The 27,625-nt window shown below is 33.1% G+C and overlaps 2 protein-coding genes across 4 annotated transcripts in view; one reads left to right on the top strand and one right to left on the bottom strand.

Moving 5' to 3' along the window:
- LOC127704711 (zinc finger and BTB domain-containing protein 17-like) overlaps nucleotides 1-26,204 on the top strand; it is a 172,083-nt gene extending 145,879 nt beyond the window's left edge. Inside the window, exon 5 of the mRNA XM_052208905.1 lies at nucleotides 26,027-26,204. Within this exon, the coding sequence (XP_052064865.1) occupies nucleotides 26,027-26,184 (158 nt within the window). The 3' untranslated portion in view covers nucleotides 26,185-26,204. The remainder of the gene's footprint in view (nucleotides 1-26,026) is intronic.
- The window catches only part of LOC127704734 (U1 small nuclear ribonucleoprotein A-like), a 1,100,970-nt gene that overhangs the window by 366,125 nt on the left and 707,220 nt on the right, over nucleotides 1-27,625 (bottom strand). The gene's annotated exons all lie outside the window — the stretch shown is intronic.

The following is a 27,625-nucleotide window of genomic DNA, read 5'->3' as shown; positions in this document are numbered from 1 at the left end:
AATCCCCTTGATGTTATCAGACTAAATTGCCGGATTTGTAAGGTAGCATGGTTTCGGGATAAAGATTCATGGAAAGATCACCTTATTACCAATCACAAGCATATCAAATTCTGTATCAAATGTATCAAAATGTTTAAATCTGCTACAGGGCTTCAGTATCACAACCAGATATACCACTCCTCAGAACAAGACAAATACCAGTGTAAAGTTTGTGGGAAGTCCTTCATATCAGAGTATAAACTAGGAATCCATCAGATATCTCATTCTGACGTCAAACCTTACAAGTGTTCTAAGTGTGATAGTTCATACAAATATAAACAGGACTTACAGAAACATGAACACGCAAAACATTTTGTAAAATGATGTTGTATTATATATATTTTAACCATTTGTCTATGCATATATCGTTTGTTATTGTACATTATATGTTAACTGTATATGCAAATATGTATCATAACAAAAAGAAAGGTTTTGCGACAACTGTTTTGTTTTCACTCTTCGCTTTGTGATCAATTAAAAAGCACGGAAGCAGTGGCGGATACAGAATTTTTCATAAGGGGGGGGGGGGGGGGGGGGGGGAGGGGGGGCACTGACTGCTAAGAGGGGGCCCGCTCCAGTCTTGCTTCAGTGATTCCCTAAATAATCAAACAAATTTTCCCACAAAAGGGGGGGGGGCGGGCCCCCTAAAAAACCCTCTAAATCCGCCTCTGGGAAGACCCATCAATTGAATGTTACTACTGATAACGTCAGGACTGTATATAATAACTATATGAAATCCCGTCACATTAATGTTTTAACCAAAAGAAGATGGTCCGGTATGGGCTAATTTGGTCTAATATTTTAAGTACATCTGATGAAAGCTTTTTGACATTTTTTAAACACTTAAGTATCTACTTCAGTCGATTCAATTAGTTTATGTAAAAAATTTGAACTGATTTGGTCATTGAAGACGCTCAAATTCAAGCTTGAATATGGAAAAACTATCAAATATGCCATAAAACGTCCCTTTTACAGATGGTTTTTGTCTAAAATGTAAGTGGCCGCATTCGTTCTCAGTCTCAATCTTTATATATGTTATGTATTATCATCAAATACAACATATATTTAAATATATAGACTGAACACAAATGCCGCCACTTCCATTTTAGACAAAATCCGTCTAAAAATTTTGGGGCCAAAAAAGGGTCTTACCGGGCCTAATCCTTTACCATATGAAAGTTATAATGAATTGTTCATTGCTCTCACTCAATGTAAGGTTTTGTAAAAGGATTGATCGATCATAGTAAGATTGTACAATGTTAAGGTAATGGCAAATGTTTCTTCTCTGAAAATACTGACGAGTCTGGCAACACAAAAAAGAGAAATTTAATCAGAAGGGCATTTCAAGTGCAATAACTTCATAACTTCACGCAAAACATTTTTATATATGCTCTTCGATTTAGTGCAAATAGATTTTGTATATATTGACCTTTTTTCGGTATGTTTCCGGTATGTTTCCTGAGCGTAAATTTAGTTAGTTAAAATAAGATATTTTCATTTCTACCAAACATCAGCGAGTGTTTATATTTTTTCAAATGTCATTTGTAATCAGTTTGAAATGTTTTGATTCAAATAAACCTGTATAAACGTTTATAAATGTAAATTTGTTTCTTTTTATACGACCGCAAAAAATTTTTTGTGGTCGTATATTGGTATGACGTTGGCGTCGTCGTCGTCCGGCGTCGTCGTCGTCGTCGTCGTCGTCGTCGTCGTCGTCGTCCGGCGTCGTCTGGCGTCGTCCGAAGACACATTGGTTTTCGCACTCTAACTTTAGTTTAAGTGAATGGATCTTTATGAAATTTTACCACAAGGTTCAATACCACAAAGGGAAGGTTGGGATTGATTTTGGGGGTTATGGTAATAACAGTAAAGGAATTAGGGGCCAAAAAGGGGCCAAAAATAAGCATTTTTGTAACTTCCAGACATAACTTGTGTGTTAGTGTATGGATCTCTCTGACATTGTACCACAAGGTTCCATATCACTAAAGGAATGCTGGGATTGATTTTGGGGGTAATTGCCTCCAAATTTTAGGAATAAGGGGCCAAAAAAGGGGCAAAAAACAAGCATTTTTCTAGTTTCATGACAATAACTTGTGTGTAAGTGTATGGATCTTTCTGAAATTGTACTACAAGGTTCCATATCACAAAGGGAAAGCTGGGTTTGAGTTTGGGGGTAATTGCCCTAAACGTTTAGGAATTTGGGGCCAAAAAGGGGCCAAAAAACACATTTTTTTCTAGTTTCCAGACAATAACTTGTGTTCAAGTGTATGGATCTCTCTGAAATTGTACTGCAAGGTACCATACCACAAAGGGAAGGCTGGGATTGAGTTTGGGGGTGATGAATCATAATGGGGGTTCAAAAAATTTTGGGGGGGGGATTTATTTTTTTTTCCTTTTTTTTCTTTTTTTCCTTTTTTGTTTCTTTTAAAATTTTCCATTTTAAGTTGGTTATTTCTGATTTATATTTAAAATCAAATAATAATTATATGGTAGGAGATACACACCAAACAGGATGTGTAAATTATTATATAATAAGTATTGTGCAATAGCAAGAAATTTTCAATTGCACAGTATTGCACAATAGCAAGAAATCTTCAATTGCACAGTATTGCGCAATAGCAAGAAATCTTCAATTGCACAGTATTGCGCAATAGCAAGAAATATCCAATAGCACAATATTGCGTAATAGCAAGAAATTGTCAATTGTACAGTATTGCGCAATAGCAAGAAATATTTAATAGCACAGGATTGTGCAAAAGAAGATACTTCCTATAAATTGCTTATTTCTTGACCAATTTCAATGGGGTTTTATTCTTGATTTCATGGGGTTCTTTAATATGCTGAATCTAACCGTGTATTTAGTTTTTGGATTTTGGGCCCCGTTTTTAAATTGGTCCACATTGAGGTCCAAAGGGTCCAAAATTAAACTTTGTTTGATTTCATCAAAAATTGAATTATTGGGGTTCTTTGATATGCCGAATCTAACTGTGTATTTAGATTCTTAAATTTTGGTTCCGTTTTCAAATTGGTCTACATTAAGGTCCAAAGGGTCCAAAATTAAACTTAGTTTGATTTTAACAAAAATTGAATTCTTAGGGTTCTTTGATATGCTGAATCTAAACATGTATTTAGATTTTTGAGTATGGGCCCAGTTTTCAAGTTGGTCCAAATCGGGGTCCAAAATTAAACTTTGTTTGATTTCAACAAAAATTGAATATATGGGGTTCTTTGATATGCTGAATCAAACCATGTATTTAGATTTTTGATTTTTGGGCCCCGTTATCAACTTTGTCCACATTGAGGTCAAAAGGGTCCAAAATTAAACTTTGTTTGATTTCATCAAAAATTGAAATATTGGGGTTCTTTGATATGCCGAATCTAACCGTGTATTTGGATTCTTAATTTTTGGTTCCGTTTTCAAATTGGTCTACATTAAGGTCCAAAGGGTCCAAAATTAAACTTAGTTTGATTTTAACAAAAATTGAATTCTTAGGGTTCTTTGATATGCTGAATCTAAACATGTATTTAGATTTTTGATTATGGGCCCAGTTTTCAAGTTGGTCCAAATCGGGGTCCAAAATTAAACTTTGTTTGATTTCAACAAAAATTGAATATATGGGGTTCTTTGATATGCTGAATCTAACCATGTATTTAGATTTTTGATTTTTGGGCCCCGTTATCAACTTTGTCCACATTGAGGTCAAAAGGGTCCAAAATTAAACTTTGTTTGATTTCATCAAAAATTGAATTATTGGGGTTCTTTGATATGCCGAATCTAACCGTTTATTTAGATTCTTAATTTTTGGTTCCGTTTTCAAATTGGTCTACATTAAGGTCCAAAGGGTCCAAAATTAAACTTAGTTTGATTTTAACAAAAATTGAATTCTTAGGGTTCTTTGATATGCTGAATCTAAACATGTATTTAGATTTTTGATTATGGGCCCAGTTTTCAAGTTGGTCCAAATCGGAGTCCAAAATTAAACTTTGTTTAATTTCAACAAAAATTGAATATATGGGGTTCTTTGATATGCTGAATCTAACCATGTATTTAGATTTTTGATTTTTGGGCCCCGTTATCAACTTTGTCCACATTGAGGTCAAAAGGGTCCAAAATTAAACTTTGTTTGATTTCATCAAAAATTGAATTATTGGGGTTCTTTGATATGCCGAATCTAACCGTGTATTTAGATTCTTAATTTTTGGTTCCGTTTTCAAATTGGTCTACATTAAGGTCCAAAGGGTCCAAAATTAAACTTAGTTTGATTTTAACAAAAATTGAATTCTTAGGGTTCTTTGATATGCTGAATCTAAACATGTATTTAGATTTTTGATTATGGGCCCAGTTTTCAAGTTGGTCCAAATCGGGGTCCAAAATTAAACTTTGTTTGATTTCAACAAAAATTGAATATATGGGGTTCTTTGATATGCTGAATCTAACCATGTATTTAGATTTTTGATTTTTGGGCCCCGTTATCAACTTTGTCCACATTGTGGTCAAAAGGGTCCAAAATTAAACTTTGTTTGATTTCATCAAAAATTGAATTCTTGGGGTTCTTTGATATGCTGAATCTAACCATGTATTTAGATTTTGGATATTGGACCATAATAGGTGAATGTCCAATTTAAAATTTTTAAGTTCTTAGACCACATTCAATCTGTGTTAGAAACCTATGCTGTGTCAAATATTTAATCACAATCCAAATCCAAAGCTGTATCAAGCTTGAATGTTGTGTCCATACTTCCCCCAACTGTTCAGGGTTCGACCTCTGCGGTCGTATCAAGCTGCGCCCTGCGGAGCATTTTATTTGTATTATCAGGAGAAAAAGTACTTGTTAGAAATAGTATGTCAGTGTTGGCGCCGCTGATAAAAAAAAAATTCAATGAAAAACTCGTTCATTTGCGTTAGGGATGGATACTCGTCCTTGTAGTTTTTATCCACTTGTGGCTGTGGTGTCGCTTTTCGTCTTTTAAGATGTAGATTTTCTATTTGTCTCATGTTCTTACGTCACCGATTATATATCTGACCTGTGTGATAAAATAACAGGGAGAATGGCTACATATTTTATTTGTACATCAATTTTCGTTGTTTATGCCACTGAATAAGATTTTGTGCTAAAATTTAGTCTTTGCATGGATCATAAATATCAACTATTGAACTTTTTGAATTCTAAATTCTTTTCTTTATCTTGAAAGAGAATTGGCTGTCCCGTAAATTGAAATAGTCGACATATTTTTTCTTGACCCTAGTAAATTTCTCACATATAAAGCTGGTCTCATAAGAAGGATAGGTGTGGGTTTTCTACTACGCTTAGGTATTTCTGTCTCTGAAGCCACTATGCAAATTTGCTCCAAAATCAGTCTTATGTTTAACTGACTTTCAACAACCCTATAGATAACAAAGGTGTGGGATATTGTTTTCTACCATTGTGTGCTAACCTAGTATATTTTATAAAATACACGTTTGCTTTCGAGTAACAATAGTTCTGTACTCTCAATGGTATTTCACATGCTCGCTAAGGCTTACGTGATGGAAATTTAAATTAACCGTCATAGTTCACTTCTGTCAGAATATATATAGAAATAAGCAAGCCGTAACATCCTTATTTTTTCAGAATATTTTGATAACATTAAAAAACTTTATCCTCGCAATCAAAATGACCTGTCCAAGATTGGCGGAGAGTTGAGCGCTCACAAAAATATTTAACCGGAGTCTTTTATAGCTTACTACACGGTATGGGTTTTGCTCATTGTGAAGGTTAGGGTGACATGTAATTTTTGACGAGCTTTTTCTTACGTATTTATGGATGGTTGTCTTGTTGGAATCACACAGCATCTGCTTATTTCTATACTGATTAATTCCGAAAAAAAAGATATAAAAAAAGCACTTAGAAAAATCTGTGTACATGTAAGATAGAGAATTAACTGTTTAGAATATATATATAAAAAAACACTTAGAAAAATCTGTATACATAAGACAGAGAATTAATTGTTAAGACCAAATTGAACCAATTTTGACAGATGCTCGTTTTAAATTTACTTTGGATGACCTAGCTTGACATCCAAAACGACCGCCATGGAGGTCATGGATGTAAATCGTGACTTTTTATAACAATACTAATTAATTTGTTTTAAAGTTTTTAAGTAGTCACTGCTCCATTTAGAGATTTGAGTTCATATGTATTCTTACATTATCTTTACAGGTAATAGATATACACAGATGCATGCTTTGATTTGTCGATTCTGTGTCCATTCACGATTTGATACGCATGAAGAATGGAAGACACATCAACTGACTGTACACAGACATGACGTCACGGCTATATGTGACGAATGTCGCAGGACCTTCAAAACAAAGAAGGGATTGCTCTGTCACAAAAAGATATACCACTCTCCGGTAGACGAGAAATACCAGTGCCGAGAATGTGGCAAATTTTTCATTTCGGAATACAAACTTGGGATACACAAACGAATGCACTCCTTAGATAGACCTTTCAAATGTAGTAAATGCTCCTCCTCATACAAACATAAACACGTTTTACAGAAGCACGAACAAACGAAACACAATGTAAATTAAGTATGATGTTTCATTTACAATATACTTTGCTTATTGGATATTTTTATGTATGAAGAAAATTTTTTTACTTTCATTTTATGATAGTTTTGTAGTAATGTATTTTACATTTGTAAATACATAAAAATAAGGAGATATTAAAAGCATTCATTTTTGGTGAAAATTTGAAATGTAGCAAATTGTATATAATTATGTCCTATGTATCGTTGTAACATTTATAGTTTTTGGTTGTTTTGTAATGATAGAAATTAATTTTTTGAATATGTTCTATGTTATATTTCAATAAATGAATAATCTAGATGAAACACAAACCATTCTGTAATGCGTATGTTGTTTCATTCTTGGGAATAATTGCTTATCCGTTCATAAACACTAAACTTAGTATATATTATACGCTTGCATTACCAAAAATAACTATAAGTCCGGGAAAACAAGGTTTATTTGTGATTTACATGGTTGAATTAAGGCTTTGAACTTCCTTTCATTAGCTGCGACGACTCTGAGATATGCACCATTGTGTCTTTTTTCTTTTTGTTTTTTACTTTTGTGTTTATTCTGACGAGTCAATCTCTTCTCGAATTTTACATAGATATAAGAAGATGTGGTATGAGTGCCAATAAGACAACTCTCCATCCAAATCACAATTTGTAAAAGTAAACCATTATAGGTCAAAGTACAGCCTTCAACACGGAGCCTTGGCTCACACCGAACAGCAAGCTATAAAGGGCCCCAAAAATGACTAGTGTAAAACCATTCAAACAGGAAAACCAACGGTCTAATCTATATAAAAAACGAGAAACGAGAAACACTTACGAACCACATCAACAAACGACAACCACTGAACAAAAGTTTTTATTTTGAGCTCGTACACCCTTTGTCCAAGGTTAAGGGAGGGTTAAGTACTCATAAACATGTTCAACACCACCACATTCTCTATTGCCCGTCGTACTTGTAATCATAATATGGTTGTCGTTGGTTGCTGTCTGCCATAATTGTTTTTCGTTTATTTTTGTAGTTAAGATCTGATCGTTGGTTTTCTCGTTTGAATTGTTTCACAATTTGTTATCCTGGGGCCTTTTATAGCTTGCTACACGATTAAGAGTTTTATTCATTGTTGAAGACTGTACGGTGATCTGTTATTGATCATATATTTGTCCTTTTGGACGTCCAATTGGCAAACAGACCACAGCTCATTCTTGATCAAGTGTTAAGTTTTCTGCTTAAGTTAGTTTGATAGGAACTTCTTGTGATAGATCATTGATATTTGATATAAAGTTGCATTACTATCAGTACATATCAGTTTGACAACTATTTCGAGGCCCTGCCTCCTAGGTCATGGTCAAGCTATTTTGAATTAAACTTAATTAAGTTTTCTGCTTGAGATAGTTTGATACGAACTACTTGTGATCCATGATATTTTGTTTAAAGTTGCATTTCTATCAGTACATATCAGTTTGACGACTATTTTAATGCACTGTCCCTAGGGGATGGTCCAGTGACTTTGAATTAATTAGCAATTTACAATATTAAGTTTTCTGTTTAAGTTAGTTTGATAGAAACTACTTGTGATATATCAATTACATTTTCTTTAAAGTTGCATTACTATCAGAATATCAGTTTGACGACTATTTTAAGGCCCTGTCCCCATATTTCATGGTCCAGTGACTTTGAAGTAGTTAGCAATTTGCAATGTTAAGTTTTGTTTAAGTTAGTTTGATAGGAACTACTTACAATAGACAAACATATTTTCTATAAAGTTGCATTACTGTCTGTACAGCTCAGTTTGTCGACCATTTCTACTATTTCCAGGCCCTGCTTCTAGTTCATGGTCTAGCGATTTTGAAATGATTAGCAATATTGCTGTCCATCAGATTGTCGTGAATTTTATGCCGATAGGCGAGACATATCTCTGTGTCAACAGTTTATTTAGAATGTAGATATTCTGTTGTATGGTGATTTTGAGACAACTTTATATTGTTTTTCTTCAATTTTTGAATAAATGTTCCAAATCGTATAAACGTTTTTAGATATTTTTAAATTCTAATGATAAAGTAAGTCTACTGGTAAATTATACGGCTGGCTCTTAAGATTATTTTTTACCATGTCACGTCCATCCATTCACAGATACATGGATGTAACTCCTGTTTCTGATTGTTTCAATATTAAGTGAGAGTTATCTTTTGTATAAAATTGTGTTAACCATCAATAGTGAAATTGAAAAACATTCTCTGCAGGAGGAAAACATGTAAACACTGAATTTGTGTTCTATCTGAAAGGCTCATAAAAGTTTAAAATATCGGTCTTAATAATTATCGTTTTTCCATAAAGCTTTATTACTAAAATAAAGTGGATACATGTACATACGCATAAAGGCTATGTGGTATAACGACAGTTGTAATGTAGCAAAATTGAGGTTACACCCAAATGGCTTTTAGATCTCGTAAAAATGTAAAAAAGATAGCAATATATGTTATATTGCAAGAATCTTGAACTTTAATTTAATTGTTTACAAAGCAATAGCATTACGTTTAAGCTATTTCTGTTTAAGATAAGTCTGAAACTGCCATAGTTTATAAAGTAATGACTTCTTTGTGTGTCTTTCGATTTTTCACCATGTAAAGGATTTTTCGAACTTTTCCCGTTTTACTCATTTATATTATACGAATGGTATAGTTCCAATAAACCTCGGGTAGCTATAAAGGTTCAATACCAAGTCTGATAATTTATCGAAAGTCTAGCTACAGACAGACAACAGAGAACTAAAAATTGGGACATTTGCATTTTAATGTTGCGGACAATGTATTTTACTGTATCCTGCAGTTAAACATTCCTTCTTAATTGTTTGGCTTTATTGATCACAACTATTGTTGACTGGATTATAGAAATATGGTATTACCTGCACTTCTTTCGTTCCGGTGGTAGACATCTCATTTGACTGGTTGTGCGGAATGTATAAATTTACAGCCGCGTTGTAACGTTAAATCCAATGCCTCGTATGGGAGTGCCGCACATTCTCGAAGATAAAGAAACCTTGCAAAGATTCTGTAAGGCGTTTGTAGTCAAAACTTCTGCCTCTATCCAACATAACCTCATTTCCATTGGCGTCTAAATTTGACGCCCTTCATTTCGGTCGACTTACCTTGCTGAACCTGTTATTAATGTGTTCTCGTCCTGAATATTCGCGAAATAATTGCTACTGGCTGTCAAGTAAACTACGATAAAACGATCAATTCTTATTTGCAATTGAAAGCGACATGTCATGGACGCGAACTTCAAAGAGGACACCGATTTAAAATGTGATATAACAAGTGTTATTTGTATTCTTGTGTATGAAAAATTGCTTACTGCAGGATAATTTTTCTGTTATTTATTGTTATATACCTTTGTAACGTTTTTTTTTATATTTCAGGAAAAGATACCCAATTTGAGGTTTTGAATTGTAAACTCTGTAACATGTCCTTGTTTAGCAGTAAGGAAGCATGGAAGATACATCATCTAACATACCACAAAGTGGAAGTGGTTGGAGTATGCGAAGCTTGTTGTAAAACTTTCCGGTCTCAGACTGGATTAGTCAATCATAATTTGTTGTTTCATACATCTGAAAAAGACAAACTTATTTGTAAAATTTGTGGAAAACCTTTTATAAATGAAAGCAAACTTGCTATCCATCAGAGTGTACACTCATCTGAAAAACCATTTAAGTGTGAATATTGTGAAAACTCATATAAATATAAACATGATTTGCGCAAACATCAAGCCTTAAAACATAAATATTAATAAAGGTTATGATAACTCACAGATTGCAAAAATGATCATAGTTATATTGTGCATCATTATATAACTCGAGGTGTAACATACTTGTTCTAATGTGTATAAATGTGTATGTGTGTGTGTGTTTCAATTTTCTTTATACCTTGATCTTTACCATTGTTTTTCTTTTTTGAAAAGTATTTTTTTGTGTGTCATTTTTTTACTTTAACCATGTACTTTACATAATGCTAAGTTTTAAGATAAAATCATGGGTAGTTTTGAAATATATCTGCATTTGAAAAATTCGATATCGTAAATGTTAAGATAACTTTGTTAGACGAAAATTTATCACTATGTTTAGCTCGGTTGTTAAAATTTCTACCGTAAGTTTGTATTTCGATAAAACGAATATCGTGTGTGTTGAGTTCAATGAAAACGTAATAACTGGAGATTCGAGAACAATAAAACAAACAGAATTTGAAATAATCCTTCAATCGATTAAGGCGACTAAATCAATAGTTTGTATAATTCAAAACACAAATAACCATAACTCATATTTTAAATTTCTGTTTAACTACGGAATTTGAATTATTAATGGTAATGGCGCGATATGACCTTCTTTTCATTATTCATCGAGAAAATTAGCATAAGCTTTTAACACTGATATTTTCAAGGTATCGAACTTTGATTAAAAAAGGATGTAAGTTTTTTTCATTCAACAATTTTGAGAGTGTTCCTCACAATGGCATATTAGAAAAGTTTATGATATTTTTTCATTGAATTAATTGAAATGAAGGACTAATTTTAAATATATATTATGCAATCACAAACAATAAATTATCTGAGTGGTATTAACAAAGTTTTCTTTAAGTTTTGTGGGTAATAGGGTACATAATTGGTGTTCAATACAGTTTTTTTTTCATTTCTTCGGCGACAATGTTGAAGTCTGCATTTGTATTTTTTAGTTATTCTGCTTTTGTATTGCCGTAAGTTTGGTGTATAAAAACTTTGTAGAAAAGTTAAAAGCCATGTAAACTTTTGTTGTTGGGTTTAGTGTTAATTATGTGGTAAAACTATGATGAACTTATTATAATATTTTTTAACACAATACTTTGATATGAATGTATTATAATAGCTTTGTTCTCACGTATTAAAATATTTTGAAATTTAATAGTTTAATCCTTCAATGTCCTCGGTCATTGAACATTTATAATTTCGCAAAGCTTTTAAAGACCATACGAAAAAGAAGATGACGCATATAGTATGCTTATATTTAGCAAATTATGTACTATTTTTCCCTTTCTGTAAATCCATAGATATGTTTTGAGATATACAAAATAGAAAATATAAACTAGAAAGTTAATAGATGCATTCGAATTTCCAGAACAACTTGATTTTTTAGACGAAAATACTGTCCGTGAATTTTGAAAATGTCATGAAAATTGTCGTTTTCTTTTTCGTTTTTACCCTTCTTGCAGAAATATATATTTAGTATATTGATTTGATATTTTGTATAACATTATAAGATATTTTTTTACGAAATATATACATATCTGTTTCGTTTGTTTGTCTAATTTTTTACCACACTGTGGCCATTGATACGTTTGATTGAAGAAACAAAAGTCCGAACTAGAGACTATTCCAGACGACTGGTGAATTTTCATATTCCTTTTTTGCGATACTTTTCCGTTGTGTGCTTTTGTCCGCCTATCTGTCCGTCCGTTCCGTTTTCATTTTTGTTCACGTGTTTATTTGCAAAGCTCAACAAGTTAAAAATTGACAGGTTAATATATATAATATATGCTGATCGAGTATCTATTTAGATGACTCTTAAAGAGATATTAAACGGTTTACGTTGAAGTATGAAGTCTACAGCAATGCACCGCCTTCAATATTTTTCCGGTGTGCTTTCGTCCGTCCATCCCGCGTCATGTTACAGTTTTGGTTAAAGATAATTTACCATGAAGTTGTGGTCACATCTATACTTTAAACTTAGTAAACATGTTAGTTATGATGTGAACTTTTTAAAATATATGCAAATTAAGGTGCTGACCTAGATTTCACTGTCCACTGATCAGGTTAAAGTTTTGAGAAAAGTTATAAATTTGGATAGTTTACCATGAAGTTTTGGCCATATCACTAGATTAAAAATTAAGTATACACCTCATTATGATACGAACTTAAAATATATATGTTAAATTAGGGTTGCTCCCTTGGCTATACCCGCAATGTTTCGGCTGATAAATTACTTTCATTGATGAGTTATATATCAGGTCTTTCTTGATTTTGCTAGAAAAAAAAACATTTTATAAAAACATAAACAATTCATCGAACAAGTTCATCTTTTTCTCTGACTGTTAATGACGTCTTTATACTGAATACATTGGATGTTGGATGTGCGCTGATTGATATTTTAGTCTTAGATACATGATTTTTTTATTAGTTGTTATTTGCTTTAAACTAGCTGTCAGTAACTGCAAGTACTCTCAGATTTGTCCTTTGTGTCTTTTTTGTTTTGATGAATGTTAGATATACCTTGCCACGTCCGGTCTGTGTGTATTGTGGTCTGCTTTGTATCGTTCTGATAAGTTGAGCCCTTTTCAATAGTTTACTCCTATGTTGTGCTGTAACACCACTGTTTGTCGACGTGTATTGTAAGTGCAAGGCACCATATACTGCTACATGGATATTGATTAAACTTTACACAGTTGTAGAATTCTATTTGAGAATGTGCGTAAGGAAGTATTCCAGAGCAACATTTTTAAGGGAAAATAATCGTATTTGCTTATTTCAATCAACGTACCCTTGACCTCCTGTAGTATGGTTGGATGGATATTGATGCAATTTTTACACGAATGTAAAACTCTACCTAAGGAGGTGCATGAAGGAATTTAATACCGGTTAAAAGGGATATACATGTAATCGAATACATACTTCAATATACTTGTAGTATTGGTAGGGGAAGGGATTTTTTTTTGAGTTAATTTACAATTCTTGTTAATGATTTCCAAGTTTTGACGAGTTTTTGAAAGCATTTCAAGCAAGCAATAGTTAATAAAGTTCAATAAAATTTCACAAATTTGTTTATAGATATACAGACTATAAAGACGCTACATAATAGAATTTAGGCTAGTACGAGGCTCATATTTCATGTCTTTTAGTCAATTTTCAAACATTTTTCATTCCAAAACATTCAGTATCGTTTTACAAATAGCGTGCATTTTATTAAGACTCGTTAAGTCTTTTATCAAAGTGTTCGGCTGGTACTATTTATATGTGCTAGACTATTAATATTGAGCTGCCTGAATGTTAAAATTGAGATCTCGTCGGCCTTACAGCCGTCCTTTGATATAAATTAAAGTGAGGTTAACTGCTTCCAAAATACTGTGAACAAGGGAGGGGAGGGGAGAGGGTGTCGATTGCTTAAATACTTGTGTAAATCTTCGCACTTGTGCATATTAATAGACAAGATGAGTTACATCGTCAGTTATGACCTGTTACATCTTATTTGTCCTTGAGTGAATTTGGTGTGGATGGAAGCAGGTGTTGACGGATACGTACCCTACTAGGCTTTCTAGTCTCGGGGCCAATAAGAACTTATCAGAAGGATTCAAATATTTCTTTACTCGCTATGGGTAGAGAATATGATGGTTATTGAAGAAAAAACAGGTGGCATGTTACAAAACACATCAAATTTGATGATTTACAAACGCTAACTGTTTAATGTTTAAAAGTTCTTGACATCTTATATGAATATTGGTTGAGAATAAGTAATTTATCATGCATACTGTTGTTTGTGTTTACAGATACAAGCTCTCAACTGTGTACAAAGGTACAGAACAACAGTGGACAGAATAATAACACAAGTAAGACAGTTTTGTATTTTCGGTTTTGATTATGGTATGCTTATCATAAAATGTGATCAAATATGAGCTACAATACAAGTGTTTACAATATTACAGCAATCGTGAAAACTTTGAAATTTTAGCTCACATTTTAAAAACAATAATTAATAAGATAGACAAAATGATCCACAAATTATATATAAATAAGAAGATGTGGTATGAGTGCCAAGGTGACAACTCTCCATCCAAGTCCAATGTGTAAAAAGTTTACAATATTACAGGTCAAAGTACGGTCTTCAATACGGAGCCTTGGCTCACACCGAACAGCAAGTTCTGAACAGTTCTAATCATGACTAAACCGTATTCATGGAACACTAATGAAACCCCTAGGGCATATAATTATTTAACCAAAAAATATAGTTCAAAGAGATATAACCATTCAAACAAAGCAATGATAGACAATTTCGGTTATTTCGGGTTTGTATTATGTTTTCGATTTTTAAACATTTTGGCTTTGGTCATAACTCAAGAGAATTATTTGTCTAAATGCGCATCTGGTGCGTAAAATTGGTACCGTTAATTTGATTTGAATTAGATTCGCTGTCAATTAGTCTTCAAATGCAATACATAAGGCATAATATCAAGCGTTTATTTTACAAAAAGTAAGTCGCATCAACTTAAAGTACCAAAAGTTTTCACTAATATTAATAGAGGCCTTAGTGACCGACTGGTCTAAGTAGTCAAACTCCACACGTTCGACTCCAATCTTAATTAACTAGGATTGTCAGTTTTCTTGTCGAAGGTCGGTGGTTCTTTCCGGGTATTCCGGCTTCCTCCATCAATAAAAACTGGTCGCCATGATATAGCCAAGAGTGCTGAAAGTGGCGTTAAACACTAACAATCAATCAATTAATCCTTTATAGTAAACTACAAGTCATAAACCGTTTTATCTTACAGATACGAAAGAGGCAGGCTGTGACAACTCTACAATGCAGTTGAACGTAACCAAACTACATGCTCAAACCGTTGCATGTAAAATTTGTGTAAAATCATTCAAAACAAGACAAGAATGGCAACGCCATCACCAGTCGTTACATAAACGAGATTACGTTTCCGTTTGCCTTGAATGCTGTAAGGCATTCAAATCAGCAGGGGGAGCACAAGAACACAGATTGATGTACCACCCAACACCAGAAGACAAGTTTTTTACGTGCAACGTTTGTGGGAAGAAACATAGTACTGCAAACAAATTAAGGATTCACAAACGAGTACATTCCGATGATAAACCTTTCCTCTGCACTGTATGTGATAGATCATATAAACACAAGAAGGACCTAGACCATCATATTTGTACAGTAATATCTAAAGAATGAACATATAAATGTACACTAGTACAATACCTTTCTGCATGGAATTGAAGCCGGATTTGACAGTTTGCGTGCTTTTTTCACTGGTTTATTTAATTCTATATTTAAATCAGCACTACTGTAAATATGTTAGACATTGTTTTGTAGTAATACACCACGAGTTGTTCAAGAGGAAATATTAATTTATACAATTGGTTACATGTTGTAATGAAATGAACGGCGATATGCTTTTATTGTAATTTTTTGTCATTGGAACCGTCTGAAGACGACTGGAATTTCATGCTAAACCCTGCATTATAAAGCACCATTTTGGTGAAATGTTTATTCATATTATCCTCGACACATGTATTCCGTCGTTTTACCCTCAGTATATATGTTGTGTACATGTTGTAATGTTGTACAAATTATAATTTGTACAGATTTTTTGTACAAGTTATCGGTGTTTTATGAACCACTTAACACAAATGAATGATGCAAGCACACAGTCTTTTGTTTTGCATACTTCTGTCATATTTCCACAACTGCATGATACAGTCTAATACTGAGCATTGAAACAAACACATTATAAGAGCACAAAAAGACTTTTTATGGATATGATTTTGGTATAAGGAGAAAAATGAAAAATCGAATTTAAACCATTCAGGTGTGCTTATTTCCAGTTTGAGGACAAGGAGAATAGCGCTAAATGTTAGGTTGAAGTATATAAATTTGAATTTAAGACATTAAACTGATTCATTTAAAAAGATAAACTGTTATTACCTGGTGCAAGAAGGTATGTGTCAAAAAACTTATAACTTGTACAAAAGCCCTGTACAAATTATATAAGATGTACATTCCGGGCCGTCGTTTTATGAACAGAGGACCGACATGATTGTTGTATACAATTCACAGTTTTGCTGATTATTATTCCAGAATAAACTTTTATGAAAGAAAATTGAATTAAAAAATTAAAACAATCGGATATATCCATTTTGAATTTTACCTTCTGCAAGTCTATTTTTTGTTAAAAAAAAACGAACTGTCTCAAAATTCTTTAAAGATGGCTCTATGCTAGAAATACATTGAATACGAATATTTCATTTATATCGACTGAAGCTGCGGTACTTATAGATTTGAACTTTCTGCTTATTTTGATGTATATTTCAATGTCAATCGAAAAATTTGCAAACTCCGAAAAAAATATAAATTTGTATATAAAATTTCCCGATTAAGAACTCATTTGCTGTTTATATCAATGCTGTCTCAAGATGTGTATTTAGATTATATGTTACATTTATTTGTGGGAAAAGGGTTTTCGTTTTATAAAAGTTCCTCAATATAAATAAAAAGAGAAAACATTCCTGTTTCTACTTTATTTAGCCATGTATATGTATCTTTAGAATAGTAATAAAGGTAATTGTATGTTTTGATTTCTGTAACATTTTGGGGGCTTATATATAAAGTTTCTACTTTAAAAGACTCCTAATATGTGTAAGCAGACACCAATACACATACCTCTTTCACAATTAAAGTAGATCTCATGGTCTTATTATTTTTCATTTATAGGTGTTGCAAAATTGAGTAGTTCAAGTTTACTAAGTGGCAGTGATGCACCCATTATTTGCCCTGTATGTTTCTACAGTGCCAAGAATATGCCGAGTTTGAGTCGACATTTGAGATGCAAACATAGATGGTCAGGAGACATACAGTGTTCTGAATGTGGCAAAAAATATCAATCCACAGGTGGTTTACATAACCATATCAAAATGGCTCATGGGAACTCTACCTTGTACACGTGTGATATTTGTGGCAAAACACTATTTACCAAGTACAATCTTATGGTTCACAAGAGATACCATTCTGACGAGAGACCATTTGAATGTACAGCTTGTCATGCTCGTTTTAGACATAACAAAGATTTGAAGAAACATAATAATTGCTGCATTGAAAAATCGGTAGTTTGCAGCGTGTGTCATGCTCGGTTTCAGACAGTACCGGAACTTGTGGAACATTCTAGATCATGTTTAGTTCATAAGACATAAATTTATAATTGTGGAATATATGTTTTAACTTTAGTTAGTAGAAACAAATATATGTAGAACTGCAAATCTTGCTTTGAACTTTAATGTCCCTGTAGTTAGTTTTTGTGATTTTGATTTTATTTGCCAATGATATATCAAAAGTAGTTGATGGTGTCAATAAGTAAAATATATATAAGCACTGTTTGTTTTACTGCACATTTCTATAGCAAGAGACTTATTTGCGTTTATAATGTAGTATAGGTAAAATTAAATGTTGAAATATATTTTGTTTTTACGTGCTAAGAGTAAGAGTAAATAAAACGGCATTTAACATGTAAGTGTTGTTTTTTCTTCTTCAAATCATTCAAAGTTTAAATTAAGGTATCAGTGACAAATATCTTGTTATATGAATGGATAAAGTATACTTTGTGACACAAAAGTGTCACTGACTTTTTTATTGATAGCTTGTTTGTTACGTTAGGCTTACGTGGTTTTCAACAGACAATCGGCATTCTAAGTGGAATTAACTGTGCCCCTCTGCTTTCCTGAGATTAGGAGTATACCGGTATGTCTCAAAGATAATGTATTTACGATATATTCCAGGGATTGCATTTCTCTTCAAATTCGTACTTTATTTGGTCTTTTTAGCTTTATGATTCGAGCATCACTGATGAGTCTTTTATAGACGAAACATGCGTCTGCCGTATAAAATTTTAATAAAAGTGCATTTTTCAATATTCAAATAAGGAGATGTGGTATGATTGCCAATGAGACAACTATCCACTTAAGTTCAAATGCCTGTCTCTAGAAAATATGAAAGTAAGAATTTAATGAAAATCTTTTGAAAATTTCTCTTCCGTTCATCATGTCCATATCAAAATCATTAGAGAAATGGCATATCTGTGTTTAAACATTGAAATGCCACAAAAACAAACACGCATATACAGGTCAAAATATCTTAGTTGCTTATTTTCAAGTCTCTTTATCCATTAAATTGGTTTCGGGTTTTCTGACGAACGGCAATGATACATGGGAAGAGAAATAATTGTGTGCTCATTTAAGCTTCTGAAAACATTAAAAAATCCTATAAGTAATTATAGTAATGCAACAAAATGCAATGGTTCTTTGTTAACCTTTTTTGTCCATCATCATTCCTCAATGTAAAACTAAAAAAAGATTGAAATTAGGGACACAATTCTTCCAATTTATTCCTCCAGTGATTTCGATCACTTTGATTATTTGAATGCTTTGTAATGGACGTTTTGATGCTATTCTGATCACGATTAAAAAGGAGAAGGGTTGAGATCTTAAAAACCTTTATCGTTTTCAATTGCCTGTCCGAATTCAGGAACCTCGTCAAAAGTTTTCGTATGTCATATCTAAATGTTTTGCGTTATTTGGAGAATGTTGTGTTGTAGGCACATCTTTGATTATTTCCGTAAAACATATTCACAACTGTTATAGACTCGAGAAGATTTAAAGCTTGACATATTGTTTAAACACCTGTCTATTGTTGAAGCTTATATGTTGCCCTCTAGATATCTTTTGGTTATTTTAGTTGTTAGTTTGAAGTCTCATTGACGTATACCTAGCACATCACCTTTTATTCACATTACGTCCGATTCATTAATCATGTGACTGTCCGAACCCAGTGGTTGTAGTTGTTTGATGTCCGTTTGTTTTCGTTTATTGTTGTAAAATTTGGCAGCTGATTTTCTCTTCTATTTTTAAGTTGTTTTGGTCATACCGGGATCTTTTACAGTTTACTATACCATAGGGTATTTCTCATTGTTAAAGGCTGTACGATAACATGCAGTTGTTAACACATCTCTGTTCCTTTGTTTCAAAAGCATCACGTTTCATTTGCAATCTTACCACATTTCCTAATTATTATATTATAACTGGTGAAAGGGGACTCATGAATGTGTTTACTACTTTTACTTTTAATGGTGTGTCCAAACTTTTTTGTAATTAAAAATTGAATTTTAATATTTCAAATTTAATTGCAGCTCAACCACACAGATCAAGAGGCAGACCCTTCTTTAACAAATGGAAAGCTTCAGTGTTTCTTCTCAACAAGCCAATGTTATCGCTTAAAGAGTTCAACAATACCGACCTTTTGAAGGGGTATGGTAAGTCATTATTTACAATACATATTTAACCTAGCTTAATCCATCAATGTACAAAACACAATCGATCACAATTAGCATTGTTGTTAAAAACTTATTACTTTCTTAGTCAATGATTTCTTAACGATATCAATATCAGCATCACTGAAGAAATATCAATTTGCGACATGTGCATCTGGTGCAATAAAATTGATACCGTTAATGTTATAAATCCGGCAGGGGATATTTTACAAAATAAATTTATAAAACCGTTCCCTTATATGCATGACCAAAGTTGAAAATGAAACTCACAGACAGACAGACTATCGAAACAAATAATGGACAATAAAATACCGATTAACCATGCCTAATCGAAAACTGCTTGAAATAATTCAGCAGAACTTGCACAGGTTCTTATATCACGAAACGAAGTTATGCTCAACCCCTGTTTTATTTATTTTTTTCCGATCTGATTGGTTTCAAGTGTTACCCAAATCAAAACATGGATATTTGACACTGCAAGGCAACACACGTCTTCTGTGCATGGGAGACTTTTAACAATTTTTCTGAAGCGGTCAAAAATATGTTAAATTTCAACATTTGGACTGATATTCATTTAAAACGAACACTTGGAAATCATAAAATTAAAAAAAAAAAAAAAAAAAAGAAAAAAGAAAGAAAATCTCTTTGAGCAATAGAAAATTTAATGGTAAAATATTATCTCAAACAATTGTACCGTGCTAATGACCTTTTAACTTGGAAAATTGGTATGTGAAAAGATCTTTAGATTTTGTATGTTCGTGATTTTTTCCAAATTTTATCAATATTCAACAAAGATCACTCTAACCTTATTTTAACAATAATATTCTTTGGTAACTGTTTTTCTTTAGTTTTGAGGACTGTTTTATCTTTATTTGTATTTCCTGGATTTGCGCTGCAAATGTTATATGCATTAAGTTTTGTCTACAGTGTTTACGGCAAATTTGAATCGCTGTTAGCCTGTTTAAAGCTGCATATCATAACACTTCATTCTTGTATTTAAAAAATAAGGTCTATATTATTTTTGTCTGTAATTTGATATGTATTCTGTCATTTATTGGATTTTCTTTCATTATTATAATCTTTATGCCCCTCGGGGCCCAAAATTAGTTAATAAAATTTATCTTATCTTATCTTATAGGTCCACCATCTACAGGATTGGTCAGGATAGATAGACGTTGGAGCCTAGATCACCTAGAAGAAGTTCTTATAGAGTGCTATCCGAATCATCCATTAAATTTAGTAGGATTCCAGTATGCCAAGTGCAAACAAGGGGCTCAACGACAACTTGAAATTATTCGTCCAATATCTGTGCATCATCTTCAATTAGAAATCCGAAGGGGGAAAGTTTACCTGGTACCAAACCGAGAAATACCATCTGTAGACGTAATTAGATTTCATCCTAATTCACTTGGTCGAAGGTCGGTGTAAACCATTCCATCGCTCCGGAACACCGTTAACACATTTTGATTGTCTTCTTGAGAAGTATACACACTTGGCGGACATGTTTCTTATAAGGACCGAGTGTTAAAGTCCTTTACACGTGTTGTTACTTTATTGGGTCAATAACATACTTTATGGGGTCAATAATATAGTTAATGGGGTCAATAATATTAACGGTACAAATTTTTCTGCACCAGATGCGCATTTCGGCAATAAATGTTTCTCGTATCTCTCTCGACAATAAATGTCAATCTTAGATTTAACATGGCCACTAACCGAGGTGAAAATTAAATTAAACTTTGAGAAGCTTCACACATATTGTTACTTTGGACCTGATCAAAAGTCCAAGAAGACACATCATTTTTATATAAACAATAAGAATCGTGTAATTACGATTGCTTCTAATTTTTGGTTTATGTATGGATTGCTTCACACATATTGTTACTTTGGACCTGATCAAAAGTCCAAGAAGACACATCATTTTTATATAAACAATAAGAATCGTGTAATTACGACTGCTTCTAATTTTTATACGACCGCAAAAAAATTTTGCGGTCGTATATTGGTATGACGTTGGCGTCGTCGTCGTCATCGTCCGAAGACACATTGGTTTTCGCACTCTAACTTTAGTTTAAGTGAATGGATCTCTATGAAATTTTACCTTAAGATTCAATACCACAACAGGAAGGTTGGGATTGATTTTGGGGGTTATGGTACCAACAGTTAAGGAACTAGGGGCCAAAAATAAGCATTTTTGTAACTTCCAGACATAACTTGTGTGTTAGTGTATGGATCTCTCTGACATTGTACCACAAGGTTCCATATCACAAAGGGAATGCTGGGATTGATTTTGGGAGTAATTGCCTCACAATTTTAGGAATTAGGGGCAAAAAAGGGGCAAACACAAGCATTTTTCTAGTTTCAATGCCAATAACTTGTGTGTAAGTGTATGGATCTTTCTGAAATTGTACTACAAGGTTCCATATCACAAAGGGAAAGCTGGGTTTGAGTTTGGGGGTAATTTCCCTAAATGTTTAGGAATTTGGGGCCAAAAAGGGGTGAAAAATAAGCATTTTTCTAGTTTCCAGACAATGACATGTGTTCAAGTGTATGGATCTCTCTGAAATTGTACAGCAAGGTACCATATCACAAAGGGAATGCTGGGATTGATTTTGGGAGTAATTGCCTCACAATTTTAGGAATTAGGGGCAAAAAAGGGGCAAACACAAGCATTTTTCTAGTTTCAATGCCAATAACTTGTGTGTAAGTGTATGGATCTTTCTGAAATTGTACTACAAGGTTCCATATCACAAAGGGAAAGCTGGGTTTGAGTTTAGGGGTAATTTCCCTAAATGTTTAGGAATTTGGGGCCAAAAAGGGGTGAAAAATAAGCATTTTTCTAGTTTCCAGACAATGACATGTGTTCAAGTGTATGGATCTCTCTGAAATTGTACAGCAAGGTACCATATCACAAAGGGAATGCTGGGATTGATTTTGGGAGTAATTGCCTCACAATTTTAGGAATTAGGGGCAAAAAAGGGGCAAACACAAGCATTTTTCTAGTTTCAATGCCAATAACTTGTGTGTAAGTGTATGGATCTTTCTGAAATTGTACTACAAGGTTCCATATCACAAAGGGAAAGCTGGGTTTGAGTTTGGGGGTAATTTCCCTAAATGTTTAGGAATTTGGGGCCAAAAAGGGGTGAAAAATAAGCATTTTTCTAGTTTCCAGACAATGACATGTGTTCAAGTGTATGGATCTCTCTGAAATTTTGTACAGCAAGGTACCATACCACAAAGGGAAGGGGGGATTGAGATTGGGGGTAATTTCCCTAAATGTTTAGGAATTTGGGGCCAAAAAGGGGTGAAAAATAAGCATTTTTCTAGTTTCCAGACAATGACATGTGTTCAAGTGTATGGATCTCTCTGAAATTGTACAGCAAGGTACCATACCACAAAGGGAAGGGGGGATTGATTTTGGGGGTAATTGCCTCAAAATTTTAGGAATTAGGGGCAAAAAGGGGCAAAAAAACAAGCATTTTTCTAGTTTCAGGACAATAACTTGTGTGTAAGTGTATGGATCTTTATGAAATTGTACTACAAGGTTCCATTTCACAAAGGGAAAGCTGGGTTTGAGTTTGTGGGTAATTGCCCTAAATGTTTAGGAATTTGGGGCCAAAAAGGGACAAAAAAACAAGCATTTTTCTAGTTTCCAGACAATAACTTGTGTTCAAGTGTATGGATCTCTCTGAAATTGTACTGCAAGGTACCATACCACAAAGGGAAGGCTTGGATTGAGTTTGGGGGTGATGAATCATAAGGGGGTTCAAAAAATTGGGGGGGGATTTTTTTTCCCTTTTTTTTCTTTAAAATTTTCCATTTTAAATTGGTTATTTCTGATTTATATATATATATAAGCAAATAATAATGATATGGTTTGAATAGGTAAATTAAAATTTTTTAAGTTCTTGAACCACATTCATTCTGTGTCAGAAAACTATGCTGTGTCAAATATTTAATCACAATCCAAATTCAGTGCTGTATCAAGTTTGAATGTTGTGTCCATACTTGCCCCAACAGTTCAGGGTTCGACCTCTGCGGTCGTATCAAGCTGCACCCAGCGGAGCATTTTATTGGTTTATGTATGGATTGCAGTATTTTTGACATATACCATATTTCTGTTTAATGTGTATGTTTAGTTCATATGTTGAACAATAGTATAATTTATGTAATATCTATGTAGAACAGTTCTCCTGACACCGTTAGAACTGTTACTGACAGAAACCGTTCTTCCCTAGATCAGTTTTTGACAATGTTAATTACTTGAATTGATTCTGACAGCTTTACACTAGAGCAGATCCTGTTTGTAGATAACGCTCGTATTTGTACACCGTACATGTAATTGAAAACCGTTTGAACACCTTTTTTAAAGGAAACAATACAACTTTTGAATAACGCTATGGTTTCCGCATCAACGAAGTTGTGAGCATTATTTTATTCTGTTTGATGGAAAACGTATTAAGAGTTAACTTTTGTTTACAGTTTCTTGGATATGCGGAAACCAAGAATTGTATAGCGACATACAAAGCCGTAAAAGAACTTTATAATTCCTCAAACAGGCACTGGGTGCGTTATATGGAAATTTGAATATACTTTAAACATAAAGATTATTACATCCATGAACAGTTATTGACAAATTCTGCAAGTGCGAATTAAATAGCATCTATAGCATCTGACATTTGCTAGCTTATCATAGAGATCAAAGACACAATAGTAATACTTTTTTTTAAAATCAGTACTTTAAATTACAATAAATGAAATCAAACAGTTCAAGATTATATGATGATTAATTTCAAAAATATTTTCACGTTTTTTCCAATTATTTTACGTTTCACTTGCATTATAGACGGAATACATAACATTTTAGATAAAAACCTAAATACTATGAATATTCATCAATGTTTTTGATTTAAAAGCAAAGACAAGTCTTTTAAGCATGATATTCTATGTTAGGGGGATTAATATGGGGGAAATGGCTCAACCTCTTTATTTGATGCCGTAAAAAATATATCAGAAGCTGGAAGAATTTTTTAAGATATTGTTTCAAATCTACACAAATGGTGAAGTTGAAGTCATCCATTCGAAAGTTTTCGGACGCTCTCACGAGTTGGTTGGCCGTTATGGAATATCAGTGTCTCATATGGTCACGAATATGTTCCAATAGTCGTATCCACAATACCGTCCTGTTTTCATCGACTGACATCACCGAAGGAGACTTTTCATCGGATTTGTACCTGCATGAACAACAGGACGGATACCACATGACGGAACAAGAACTGCTTCCCCTTCCAGAGCACATTACTTCACTTCCGGTTATTGGTGTGATTTGTATTTTTATGTATCCCCCTGGTACCTTTCGACTCTTTTTTTTATAATCCTGGTATCTTTGATGATTTGTAGTATGTTTTTATAGTGAACGGCCTCAGTAGTGTGTTTTTATAGTGAACGGCCTCAGTAGTGTGTTTTTATAGTGAACGGCCTCAGTAGTGTGTTTTTATAGTGAACGGCCTCAGTAGTGTGTTTTTATAGTGAACGGCCTCAGTAGTGTGAAAGTTATTTTATAGTGAACGGCCTCAGTAGTGTGCTTTTATAGTGAACGGCCTCAGTAGTGTGCTTTTATAGTGAACGGCCTCAGTAGTGTGAAAGTTATTTTATAGTGAACGGCCTCAGTAGTGTGAAAGTTATTTTATAGTGAACGGCCTCAGTAGTGTGAAAGTTAAAAAGATTTATGCACAACGTTGGTTCCTGGTTAGTCTTTGATTATCACTAGCAGACTTTTCTTTTCATTATTGTTTTATATGTGATTTGATCTTCTCTTTGAACAAATGTACCCGATAATTATTTTGCCTGAGATTTCTTTTAAGCAAAGCAGTTCTTTTTTTCTTCAGTTTGATGTATTACTGTATTATATGTTGAATAAAGAGTGGTAAAAAGAATTTTTTACTGGTTCCATAGTCTGTTATGAAACAATTAAAACAGCATCTTTATATATTTCATGTAAGGCCGAATCAAACACGAAAAATTATTTGTTATATTTGAATGATACGAATTCAAAGATATATATCTTATATTTGACGATGAGGTAAACCGTAGAAAGCAATGCAAAGTATAGGCACATACTCAGTTTTCATGTTTGATTAAAACGCATGTTTGAATCTTTTAGACAAAATTGTTCATATTAGAAACGAAAGTTTAGATTTATGATTTGTGAAGATATTCATCAAGCTTAATTGACATTTTGTGCTTTGTTTTATTGCAACTAATAATAATTTTATTTATTATGATCATTTTTCATTCATTTCAGGAAAACGAAGCAGAAAAACATGGCACAAAAGAGAAATAAAATATGATATTGAGCTCCTGTCTTTGGAATATTCGAAACAAGAAAAGAAAGACACAGCTGCAACTGAACCGGATATTGTAAAAAATTTGGAGGGAATGTTTGGAAAATATCTTCCCTGACTTTGAATTCATTTAGAACAATGGTCTGCCTTTTATACATTTTATATCATTCCAAACATGCAATCTATAGCAAAGTTTCACATATATGATAGTTCTTACATTTTATGATAGATGGAAGATAGTTAACAATAATCAACTATAGAAATATATTTTCAGTGTTTGTGTAAATAGTATATGTAGATAAATCTATGTAACTGTAGTCATAAGGTAAAATTGTAAGTTTATAATTTTGATTAAAATTAAAAAAAAAAAGGTTTTTCTATGTAGCTTTTATCTTTTCATTGATCAAGATAAAAAGGCGGCCAATTGAGATGAAAAAAAAACTGTAAATCCAAACCGCATGTTCATTTTCCTTTCCTAATCACATAAACCTCTCAGTATCTTTCTTTTTAGCTCACCTGGCCCAAAGGGCCAAGTGAGCTTTTCTCATCACTTGGCGTCCGTCGTCCGTCGTCGTCCGTCGTCGTTAACTTTTACAAAAATCTTCTCCTCTGAAACTACTTGTCCAAATTAAACCAAACTTGTCCACAATCATCATTAGGGTATCTAGTTTAAAATATGTGTCCGGTGACCCGGCCAACCAACCAAGATGGCCGCCATGGCTAAAAATAGAACATAGGGGTAAAATGTAGATTTTGGCTTATCTCTCTGAAACCAAAGCATTTAGAGCAAATCTGATATGGGATAAAATTGTTTATCAGGTCAAGATCTATCTTTCCTGAAATTTTCAGATAAATCGGACAACCCGTTGTTGGGTTGCTGCCCCTGAATTGGTAATTTTAAGGAAATTTTGCTGTTTTTGGTTATTATCTTGAATATTATTATAGATAGAGATAAACTGTAAAGGGATTAATGTTCAGCAAAGTAAGATCTACAAATAAGTCAACTTGACTAAAATGATCAGTTTGCCGTAAATTTTTGTAATCTTTTACAAAAATCTTCTCTGAAACTACTAAGACAAATTTAACCAAACTTGTCCACAATCATCATTAGGGTATCTAGTTTAAAAAATGTGTCCGATGACCCGGCCCGCGAACCAAGATGGCCGACATGGCTAAAAAATAGTACATAGGGTAAAATGCAGTTTTTGGCTCATATCTCTGAAACCAAAGCATTTAGAGCAAATCTGACTGGGATAAAATTGTTCATTAGGTCAAGATCTATCTGCCCTGAAATTTTCAGACCAATCAGGCAACACGTTGTTGGGTTGCTGCCCCTGAATTGGTAATTTTAAGAAAATTTTGCAGCTTTTGGTTATCTTGAATATTATTATAGATAGAGATAAACTGTAAACATCAATTATGTACAGCAAAGTAAGATCTACAAATAAGTCGACATGACCAAAATTGTCAATTGACCCCTTAAGGAGTTATTGCCCTTTATAGTCAATTTTTTACAATTTTCATAAATTTTGTAAATTTTTGTAAATTTTTACAAAATA

The sequence above is a fragment of the Mytilus californianus genome, unplaced genomic scaffold, assembly GCF_021869535.1.
Source record: "Mytilus californianus isolate M0D057914Y unplaced genomic scaffold, xbMytCali1.0.p SCAF_6, whole genome shotgun sequence".
Taxonomy (NCBI): domain Eukaryota; kingdom Metazoa; phylum Mollusca; class Bivalvia; order Mytilida; family Mytilidae; genus Mytilus; species Mytilus californianus.
Note: the sequence above shows the minus strand (reverse complement) of the source record. Positions and strands in the feature narration are given on the sequence as shown.